General features: G+C 41.4%; 1 protein-coding gene across 1 annotated transcript in view; it reads left to right on the top strand.

Annotated features, from left to right (window-relative positions):
• The first annotated feature begins 6,473 nt into the window (after nt 1-6,473).
• The window catches only part of LOC106952195 (alpha-1,6-mannosylglycoprotein 6-beta-N-acetylglucosaminyltransferase B-like), a 52,074-nt gene continuing 47,140 nt past the window's right edge, over nt 6,474-11,407 (top strand). Inside the window, exon 1 of the mRNA XM_015040174.1 lies at nt 6,474-6,506. Coding sequence (XP_014895660.1) covers nt 6,474-6,506 — 33 coding nt within the window. The remainder of the gene's footprint in view (nt 6,507-11,407) is intronic.

Raw genomic sequence — 11,407 nt, 5'->3', positions numbered from 1 at the left:
AGAGAGAGAGAGAGAGAGAGAGAGAGAGAGAGAGTACATTTAGCAGGCGGCCGTAAACAAAATAGAAATTGCAAAGAGTAAAACATCACTTTCAAACTGATGTGTGATTGTTCTGTTTGGAAATACAGCTCTGCATTCTGCAAGTTAGTACAAAATGATTCAAAGCAAAATTTACATTTTAGAACATTACACTCCAGTAAAAATAAAAAATAAAAAAAGTAAAATTGAGATTTTCTCCACTGAAGAGTCAAATAAGACAAGAAGTGCTTTTCTAAAACTGGAATCCAAACCAGTAAGGAGCATGAGTAATGCCTCGGTTTCAGACAGTCTAAGCTTGTGTGTCTCTGACCATGAAGGGGGAAGCTGAGTAAAACTGTGATGTGGCAACTCAGAGCTAACGGTAAACGTGTGGTGAAGGACGCAGCATCGGAAGGCGTCTGAATACAGATGAACCCTTTCTGCATTTTGTGACATTACAACCACTGACTTAGACCTGTTTTCATTTGGTTTTATGTGACGGACCAACGTAAATTTATAAAGAAATGAATACATGGCTTTCAATTTTCTTTTATTTTTATATTAAACATTTGAATAGTGTGGCATACATTTGTACTCACCCGCCTTTACTGTAGCCTGTTTAAAAAAAAAAAAAAAAACATCTACTCGTTCTACGCTTTGCTTGGCACAGAAGGTCTGGATGTTTGGTAATCGAAAAACGATTGATTCTTGGAGGCGTGGACTCTGTTGAGGTTTTAGATTTTACCCAGTCGCTAACACTTGTCCTTGATGTTAAGTAACTATGAAGCTTACCGGGAAGAGAGAGAAGTGCTGTGCCAAACGCGGCGGCTGTTAGTGTTAATTTGATATTTGGATGCGTGGCCAACATGGACCGAACGGCTTCGTTCATTTTCTCCATGGGCATTGCTAAAACTACAGACAGACTACAGTTCTAAAACAACACTAAAAATAGTCACTGTTCACAACTTCTCCTTCTGTACGCTAACTGACCAGGTTGAAAATCTACAGAAGGAATCCGAGTCAGTGGGAGAAAGCCCGGACGGAGCATTTAGAGGAGATGAGAATCAAGCAGACTTGCGCAGGAAGGCTTCGTTTTACTCTTAATACTGCTAAAAAGGAATTTTCTTAAACTTACTATTTTGGGCGTCATTTAATGTCAAAATAAATACAGCCGTTGTGTTATGACCTGGAGGTTCCCCAGATCCACAGCAATCATTCTCCATTGTCCTGTCAATATTTTGACAGGAGAATGATTAGAGATGTTGTACAACTATTATGTCCACTCCCTAAGTCTGAGATGGAAAAGAAGTAAGCCATTGGCAAGAAAAAAAAAGAAGAAAAAATCTTGGAGGGAAATGCAATGAAAGAAGCTGCTTTGATCAGATGAGCTCAATTATATATAAATGTTATGTATGGAGAAAAAACCTAACACAGCAGATTGGTCTGAACACCACCACCATGGTGAAACATGGTTGTGGCAACATCTTGTGTGACTCTTTCGTTCAGTAACGACTAGGAAAACTGCTCAGAGTTCTTGGGAAGATGAATGACGTTAAATACTGGATAAACATGGAAGAAAAGCAAAAAAAAATAATTGAAGAGCTTCACCGCCCAACAGGAACAACAACCAGAACTTCCAGTGGAAAGGCTTAGAACAAAGCCCATTCGTTAAAAATCTGCAGAAAGGTTTTAGCGTGAAAGTACAGAGGGAGTAACGATACGTCTGCAAGGCACTGTAGCTTCAGAAACGAAGCTGGATCATTTCTGAAGTCACAATAATCTGAATCGTTTAAGTTTCCAGCAGATTTTTGGCCAGAATCAGTAAAACTGTGAACTATAAAAATGATCTCTGAGCACAATCCTCTCAGTAATCCCATGGACTGCGTATGCCTCCTTCGTGGCGACTCAATATGAAGATGTTGGCGACACGTTTGAAAACCTTTAATAGATTTTACTGCCATGCACTTTTTTCAACTCTGAAGACAATTTTACAACCCCAGACGTATTTTCCGGATGATATATCAAATTTCTGGCCTCAGCTGCTTCTTGATCACATAATGATGCTAAGAATCAATCCACATGGCCAGTATATTCTTACCCCAAAGCGTGTTGATTTTCTGCCAAAATAGCTGTGGACAAATGAAAAAGACGTCAATATTTACTTGTTGCCATAGAAGCAGGGAAGTACAAAATGCGCACACACACAAAAAGAGACGGAGCATGCAGAAAAGTTCATTTGCAAGTAATTTAAATGGTAAACGACATCATGTCAGTGTGACATTGAGCGTAATCTTGGAGAAATGAAAGAGCTGAACATGAACGTAGATTCATATTTGGAGCAGAAATGTTGAGAGAGCGCATGAGCTCACAAAGGGCCCGCGCCGACATGAAAGTCTCCCTGCGCAGAGTGGCAATAAAACCCACCCCAACATGCTGTGTGGCAGATTTCCTTTACATCACTCGTTTCTAGCCAAGCCCACAATATTTCCTGCACACGTAAGGGGCCCGGCGCGCCAAGAACATCAGTAGGTTTTTGAACATGAGTTTACCTTTATACAGGGCCCGTGTGAGACTCCTCATGGCTGTCTGGAGAGTTTACAGTCAGTGGGATAATACTCTGTCAGAGCCACACACACACATTTCCAAACAGCGGCAAAACGAAGACAGGAAAAGCATCTGATTGTCTGTGTCAAAATAACTCTGTCAAATAAACGGGGCTTGCTTGGACTGAAGCTCTTGTGCCTGCTCGGGTTTTTACGTGAGACAGAAACTGACTTCATCCCCACAACGCTCACCACAGTAGTTCCATCCATCCTGCTTCCCCGCCGGCCTGCCAGCCAAGTCCCGTTTCCTACCATTACTCCCAGCGACGAGCATACGGAAAAGGAGGAGGGGGAGGTCAAAGAGAGAGAGAGAGAGAGGGGGGGGTGGGTTGTATCAAATCAAACATTTGGTTGTTGCAAATGGAAAGAGGTAGAATGACAACCACATGCACGACGGCCCTCGGAGCTGAAGTCTCAAAGCTACTGTTCTGGGTTCGGTTTTACATTTCATTTCTTCCACATCAGCCCAGAAAACGGCAGAACCACAGATGTCAGATTTCGTTGGGTTGTTCCAGAGCTCTACACTTGTACTATGTTTCACTGAAACCGACTTTCCAGACTCGAATAGAGTGATGAGTACGCACAGGAGGTACGAGGAAAAAGCCACCGTTGTGTGATTGCGCCAACTTTACCTTTCGTGTCTTAATTTTCACAGCTTGTATGGCGCAGTTCACCCCTACATGAAGCTCTCCAACGGTTTTAAGCACCGATAGGATTTTTACTTCCACTGTTAGAATGCTAGGAGGCTCAACAAATCAAAGGAGGATTTGTCAGCTGGAGAGAGAAGCATATTTACAGTTTTAACCTTTTTTGTTTTTTCCACATTTTGAAAAACTTTACAACCTCCAGCATTAATGTGTTGAAATTGGATTTTATGTGATAGATCAGCATAAACAAGGAATATTTCCGAAGTGGAAGGAAAAGCGTGGACGGTTTTCAAAAAACGTTTTCTCTTAAAAGCGTGGCAATGCATTTATAGTCTGGGCAATTTCATTCTCCTAAAACTCCACTAAACCAAAATCCAGTGCAGTCGATAACTTTCACAAGTTGTCCTTTCGGTAAAGAGTCTAAATGCGTTTCGTTTAATCTCAGCATAAATCCAGCAGCTCTGCTGAAGCCGCTCAGGTTTGCTGGGTAAAATTAGTGAACAAACAGGAACCCAGTACTGATAACCAGAACTCACCGTGGATCCTGGTTTTAATGGGAGCGAGGTGAAATCCTGCCCTCAGCACACTAAACTCTGCAGGTCAGGCTTGTTTATTTGATTGAGTGTTTTTTTTTTTTTTTTAAGTAATAACCATTAGGCAGCTGTTAAGCATATCTTTCATTAAGCTCACATTATCTTTTTTTTTTATTGTTCTTATGTAATATTTTAATCTTAATTGTCCTGTCTATTTAGCTGTATGTAGGTTAATGTGTAATTAATCTGCATAATGTGTTTCATTTGGTTAACTGATTTACTGAAATTAAAGAAATTTTCAATAATATTCTAATTTATTGGATATTAATTTATCAGACTGGAATGGCATCAACTTGACCCAAATCGATGGTCACAGAAGCTAAGTGGGGTTGTGTGAAAGTTCAGAGCACAAATGCACACCACACTTTTCTCATTTTTATTTGTTAAAGAATAAAATAAATAAAAAAATGACGAATCCCCTTTTCACTTCACAATCATGCACCATTGTGAGCTTACTCCTCATAGATCCAAATATAACACAAAGACGTTTTTGTAAGGTGACGCAATCTTCAGGGCCGTGGTTACCGTTGGCAGAAAGGAAAAGCAGAAGAAGACACAGCAGCAAAATAAAAGGTAACGGCGCTCTGTAGAGCTGCTGATAATGAGACTTTTGTCTGAGCACCTGTGCTATGCTACATCCCACCCCCTCCTCCCCTCCGCTACCGAGCTAAACATTTGGCAGACAATTCGGGTTTGCCGCTCCCTCGGGGTATTCGGTGTCTGCTCTGTCAGTGAGGCCGAAGCCGTCGTTTGCCAGATGCACAGTTGCTTCGCTAATCACCCGGCAGAGATTTACGGCCCAGACAGAACAGGTAATTGTCTGTCTTGCTTCAGTAATAACTCTCAATGCAAAACCCAACTATTTTTGGCATGGAAACTGCAACAAATAGCTTCCACACCACTGCCAGAGGCTAAGAGGTGGCACCTTAAAAAAAAAAACAATGTTGTAATTGCACATTAGATGCTTCATCACAAGGAAAAATCAGATGCTAAAGTGAGCAACCTGTCTTTGTCTGCATCTCCAGGTTAACAAGACAAACACAGAGTTTGCGTTTGCATTACATTAGTTTGCTCTTTCAAATTTAAAATATGCTACTAGTTTAAAGTCACTGACAGGAGTTCTTTATGAACAGCGTGGCAATGATGCTACTAGTGACCGAGGTTGAATCAGAGGCTTTAAACTGTGCTCCCCTGTTTTCATCCAGATGTCCACCAGCCCACGTCTGTAATCACACAGTTGTAAAACGACTTTTTACAGCTCAAGTTGTTCATTAGAAGATAAATTTCCACAGCTGCTCTCCAATCTCCAGACATCAAACCTTCTCCACTTTGAGACAAGCTTCTTCGTGCCAATATCTCCGATGTGATCAACAGCATCGAGCTGCGACTTGCAGGCCGCGGCTCTCGTCCCTCCTCACTCGGAGGCGTGGGATTTGACGGAGCTGCCGTCGTTATTAATAGCTTCAAAGCACAGATGCGAAGATGAAAACAGCCCACACAGTGGCTTTGGCGTAAATATGGAAATGTCTCTGAGCATATACGCCAAGATCCTAAAACTCTCAATTTGACAATTGCAGCAGTAATCACGCTCAAAGCTGACGTTTCTGACAAAGAAGTCCTGGATGTTTGACTTAGGCACCGATGTTCACTGCCAGACGCTTGTTATTTCCTGTCAGACACTCAATAGATCATCACAAAATCTGCAAACAGAGCCTGAATTTGGGGGGCGAGGGGGGTGACATCAGCGGATCCACTCCCTCTGTAGCTGCAAACACTGAATTACCTCAGGAGAAAAGAATGGGCTCCAACATGGGTTGAGTGAAGCCGCATCCTACCACTTCTAACGCTCAGTCAACACTGTGTTTTTTCAAAAAGACTGAAGCAACCGAAAGACGGCATCCCACGCGGCAATCTCTGTTTGCCTTGGCGGCCTCGGCGTTTAGCTATCTTTTGTGCTGTAATCACATTTTTGGTGCTTTGGCTCCATTTTGCAGTTCATGTCGCGATCAAGACGGACCGAACCTGAGATTTTCCTTCTGGAGCCGGGCTAGGACTCAGCGAGTCACTTCCACAAAGGTTTGACCTCTTGCAGGGCGACCCCAGAAAGTGGGGCGGTACCACGGGCCTGGACAGTCATTCATCAAACCTGGAGCCCAGAGAACACGCTGCGGAGTGCAGATGCAACTTGCTTTCAGGCTTTTCCTCTCAACACCAACCCATTTCATGCTTCCTGAAATCCAACACCCGCTTATATTTAGCCTGTCCTCTCTGTGTTATACAAGTCCGACTGGGCCAACAAACACTCAAGACTTACGAGACACGACATTTAGCCGGTGTTGTATGAAGCATTACTCATGGTGACGAAATGAATCTACCTTGCCGTGTCTTTGTTGCAAAAAACAACAAAAAAAGCACTGCAGCCGCAAGTAATTAGGATGACGAGTACCTGAAGTGGAGGTCAGCTCTGAATAATCGTGCTGCACAGTCGAGTAATGATGCTGGAATGTTTTATTGTGAACAAGAAGTTGCCTGAAACCTTTCATCCAATTTAAAGTCAACTTGCCCAGCAGGGCAATCAAGAGTCAGCTGGAATAAAGGCCTTCTGTTGCGCAATGCGGGTCGTTAAGTTTTATGCCGTCGATGAGGTATTTTGTTGAGTCAAAACTACCACAATCCATCATGTTACTGGCAGCTACTGTGAAGCACAAATCTCTATGAACAAAGAGCAATATTAGCGAAGAACATGTAGTCATCAAAACAGTGGAAGATTATCTGAAATTAACCGGTCCGTGAAGATGTACAGCAACTTCCACCCAAACCCCAACTGTTGACATTTCTGCTAGAAATGTGTGAAAGGCCTTAAAATAGTTGATTAGGTTGGCAATCGCAGAATAAAAAAAACTCTTTATCAACTTCTTCCCCCCATCATTACCATCCTGCTTGAAGAATATTTAGGGAAGGCAAACATGAATTCTTGGTTGGTCCGATTTGTCACGGCTCCGGCTGCTCAGTTTTCAAAACATTGATTGTTGAAAACTGAGCGGCTGTTATTATGCGGGCTGAAAGTCCACAACACATTGGGAGACACACCATTTCTGCATAACTGAAATGAAGGTTGGGGTTCAAAGTCGGTGAAATCTGCGTGGTGTGCCTGAGCGAAGGATGTATGCAAAAGTGGCAGCGTTCCTTTGGAGGAGAGCAGAGAAGGTCAAGGACACCTGGGAACCTTACCAGATCCCCAGGTGTCCCAAATCAGTACTCAGTGCTGCAAATAAAAAAGGTTAAATGCCCAAACTAACCACAGGTGTCCTGCAGGGGTCGCAGCACAGCATGAGGCACATATTGACGACAGACAGTGCATTCCGAAGCATCTATATCCCTGAAACTTTTAATAACAGCCACAAACCTTTTGATTTACGTAGTGGGGGTTTGTGACACAAAGTGGGGGTTTGTAACACAAAGTCGTGCATAATGCTGAAGGAAAATAATACTTTGTATCTCAGCATTTATCTTTTTAACTATTAAAATCTGACGAGTGTTTTGTATTTGTATCCAGCCTCTCTGTGGCAACACTATGCAGAACCAAATACAGCTGCAAGTCTTGTAACACATGTCTCAATGCACCAAAAATCTGAAAACAAACAAAAAAAGAGTTCAAAGTTGAATCCTTACCCATTCATCTACTCCATGCTGCTTAATGCTAGCCACAAACAGAAGTGATAAATATGAAATATACCGCTGTCAGAATATATCCTAGTGAGGAAGGTATACCACTAGTATGTAAACGGATGCATTAATGCGCTCATGTAAGTCATGTAGACAGCTATCAAGCTTAGTGATTGTCAGGATTTATGTATGTTTTTTCATAAGTAAACAACAATTATCCCACATCACCAGTGAAAATATTCGGATACATACATTTTATTCCTATGTGTACACGCTTTCAAAATCACTGTTTAAGGGCAAGGAAGCTGAACTAATTTCCTTTAAATCTGCATCATAGAAACTGTTCGAATGCCCCACTTCTGTACGTTAATGTTTTGAATCTCAGGTAAGATTGAGTGGACACGAATGTAGCCTCGCAACCTTGAGCTGCAGCTGTCTGCAGCATGAGAGCAACATTAAGATTATTTGTTTGTTCCCATGAATCACAACTCTTTAATCCATTTTTTACAACCCTTTCTGGAAGCTAGATCAAGTGTACCAGGAAGACTTACAAAAAAAATAAATAAAAAGTAGTTGCTTTTTTTCTACAACTGTTATCATATGTTAAAAAGGACTGATTTCATCTGCGTGTGTGTGTGTGTGTGCGCGCATCTCAAAGAAAGAGAAATAAAATAAAAGACACACAACTTACACATCAGACAGACAGGTATCCACCTGAATCTGTCTGCACCGTGAGCATCCCGCTGTCAGGATGGCTCAGGCTCTCGTGTGAAACGTCACTTGAATCTAATATCTGACAGAGATTAGACGTGATCTCATGTGTTCGTTTCTTTCCCTCCGCTCAGCAATGCGCTTTAATTCAGCAATCCAGAAAACGCTGCTCACAATGGGGCAGCTAAGGATATTACAAAGAATGCTCACATTAAATGCTCTTTTATTTTTATGTTCTATTCTTCACATGGAAAAAGAAAAAAAAACTGTTGGGCAATTTGAATTCAGAACTGAAACACTTAAAGGCATCAAAGAAGAAGGAAAAAAAAAGTTTCCAGGGATAGCTGGAACAAAAAGACCGGCAGAGACTTAGCTGCACGTGTTGAACTCAGGAGTCTGCTAATCAGTTAAGTGAATACTAAACGCTGAGAGACGATGCGTCTTTTCCCTGCAGTTAATGATGATCGTTTGCAATAGTCGGGCTCTAAAACGCAGCATTTTCACTATGGAGTAGTCACAGGCTGAGATCAGACAAACTCACAAACAAAAGAAAATGTCGGGTTTAAAGAGTGCTGACGTTTTCTGTCATTCAGTTTGTGGTTTAAAGCCCCTTTGACTGACTGAGATCCAAAGAAAGCGCCAGTGCAATCAGTGCTTTTCTCTGGCCGCTTGAAGCATTTGGTTTAATTCTGCTCCGCTCCATCCCCCCCTATGTTTCAGCACACGGCCTGTAAACTTGACTGAGAGAAGGCTCCTACACTTTTCTTATTAATCCCGAAGGGAAATTAAATGATGTAGTCATTCAAACTCTATGAAGCCCAGTCTGTTCTCCAACTATTTATTTATTTATTTATTTATATTTTTTTTATTTGAATGTTTCCAGAAATGGAATGGAAACTGAATGAACTAACCCCACCCTTCTAAAGTAACACCATTTTAAAGCTAGTCCAGGCATGATCGACATGCGCTAAGCTGCTACCTCAGCAGATAGCCCCACTAAGAAACCAGCTACTATCAGCTTGCTATGCTTGTGTTAGGTAATGTAAGGTAATTTATTAATGCAGCACATTTTCAGCAACAAGGCAGTTCAAACAAAACAAAACCAAATATTGGTTCCCCAGGTATAATAAGAACAAGTAGTCGATAAATTATAAATTAATCGAAGTTAGTTAGTTAGTTAATTAGTCTATAAAAGGCAAATAAAAAGTATATTATTCTTTTATTGCAAAAAAAGAAAAAGTACTAAAGAGAACACATGTTTATTCCACATTTTAATTCATTCTGGACCGGCTTCTCGTGTTTCATTTATTGAGGAGAATTTTATAATGCTCAAAATTCACAGATATTTCTTGCTTTGTAAAAAAAACAAAACAAAACAAAAAAGCTCTGAAAGAAACTCTTCCTTTCGTGGGAACCAAATTATAAAAAGCAATCCATAAAAGCAGAAGTTGTCATTAAGCAGAGCTTTGTGACAAATATAAAGTTTTTGTCTAAAGGTGCCTGAAGATAAGTGGGGGAGAGTACACAGAGAAACTGAAGGCCCCATTACAGCAATTAAAAGCAGCACTTTAAAAACAGTAGTATTTACCCAGATCAGATCCATTGACTCTAAACTGGCATGAAGTCCTTAAGTCTATTAAACTTAACTGGACTGCTTAATTTCAGTACCACAACTGAGTCATCCTTATTGGTATCGCGCCCAAATGTCTTTCTGTCTCCAACATTTGCTTTATTCTCTTTAAAATCTTGCATCCTGTTTATCAGCGTTAAAAATTAGAAGCACATATTTCACCTGAATTTACAACTCAGTCTAAACTCACACTTTCGAAGAACAAAGACATTTTTATTTTTTTTTTTAACGCCGTTATTAAAATCCAAGTAACATCCTGTTCCCGTCTTTAATTCGCTTCTGATCAACAAACGGACCCATTATCTGTCCTGGAGCTCCAGGGCAGCAGCATCATTACCCGGGGGTTAATCTACGAGTGTCGTAAAAAGCTCGGCAGACTCGGGCCGGTGCGTAAAAATCTGATACAGAAATGGTTTGGCCAAAAAACCCAGCGGAACCCATGGCCCGAAAGTCGGTGACTCGGTTTAACTACCCTAATTGGTTTTCACTTTCACAGTGCAGGCATCACTGCAGCTGTGTCCTCCGCATGCATTTGATACAGACCATGTGTGCTGAAACAAGCCCTGCTCTTTAACAATCTTCATGGTAGTTAATGCTCCGATATAGCTGACACAAGAAAAAATAAAAAAAATTTTAAAAATGGAGCCTGCTTAAAGAAACTCCAGCTTTTGGGGGTAAAACACACAAAAAGGAAGGAACTGTTACTTAACTCTTAGTTAAATTTCTTGGACATTCCGTCAAAATGACATCGTGTCGGACCAGCAAGAGCCTGGATAGCAGTAAAACCCATCTCAGCAGAGATGGGTTTTACGTCAGCTCTATTTTTCTGGGGGGGTCAAACGTGCAGAGTGGGACACAAAGTCGCAGCTAGATACACATAGAAAGCAAATTGTAGCAATTTATTCTGCTCAGGGATTTACTCCCACGTCTTTCATCATGGAATCACTGTCCAGGGCCACATCGGGAAATAAAATTGTCTGGTGAAAGAAAAGTCAGAATGGAAACACGGACACACACACACACACAAAAACCCACTCACAATCTAAACTGTATCCCTTTTACACATCTGCTCCTCTTCCTTGTCTGCTCCGTTTGTAAGCTGGAGAAGCTTACAGTTAATGTCCATCTCAGCCTGTTTACAGGGGAAGCTATGGACTCAAATCAACAAGTGGGAGGGAGAAGCAACACGTCTGAGCGTCAACACGAGCGTCATCCACATGATGCGTTTTATTATGTACCAAATGACAGGATGGAGCTGCAGCCATGCACGTACAACGTGCCTTGAAGATGCGGGGGTCCTAAAAGTTTTGGGCTCTTCGTTATGGTTCAGTTTTGCTTCGTCGTCCCTTTTTGTTTGTCCAGTTCAGTTTGTTTTAGTCAGTTTTTAGAGTGTGTTGGCTAGTTTTTATTGGTTAAATATCATTTAGTTTGAATTAGTTATAGTAGTAGTTTTAGTTTCTTTCATACTTTTTTAAGTGCAGAGTGTCATCTTGGCATTTACACTACGAACCCACATGCAGAACACACTCGGGACGCGAA

This window comes from Poecilia latipinna, unplaced genomic scaffold (assembly GCF_001443285.1).
Source record: "Poecilia latipinna isolate Pla-1442-1.1 unplaced genomic scaffold, P_latipinna-1.0 Scaffold499, whole genome shotgun sequence".
Lineage (NCBI taxonomy): Eukaryota > Metazoa > Chordata > Actinopteri > Cyprinodontiformes > Poeciliidae > Poecilia > Poecilia latipinna.
The sequence above is the reverse complement of the archived record's forward strand: the minus strand, read 5'-3'. Positions and strand labels throughout refer to the sequence as shown.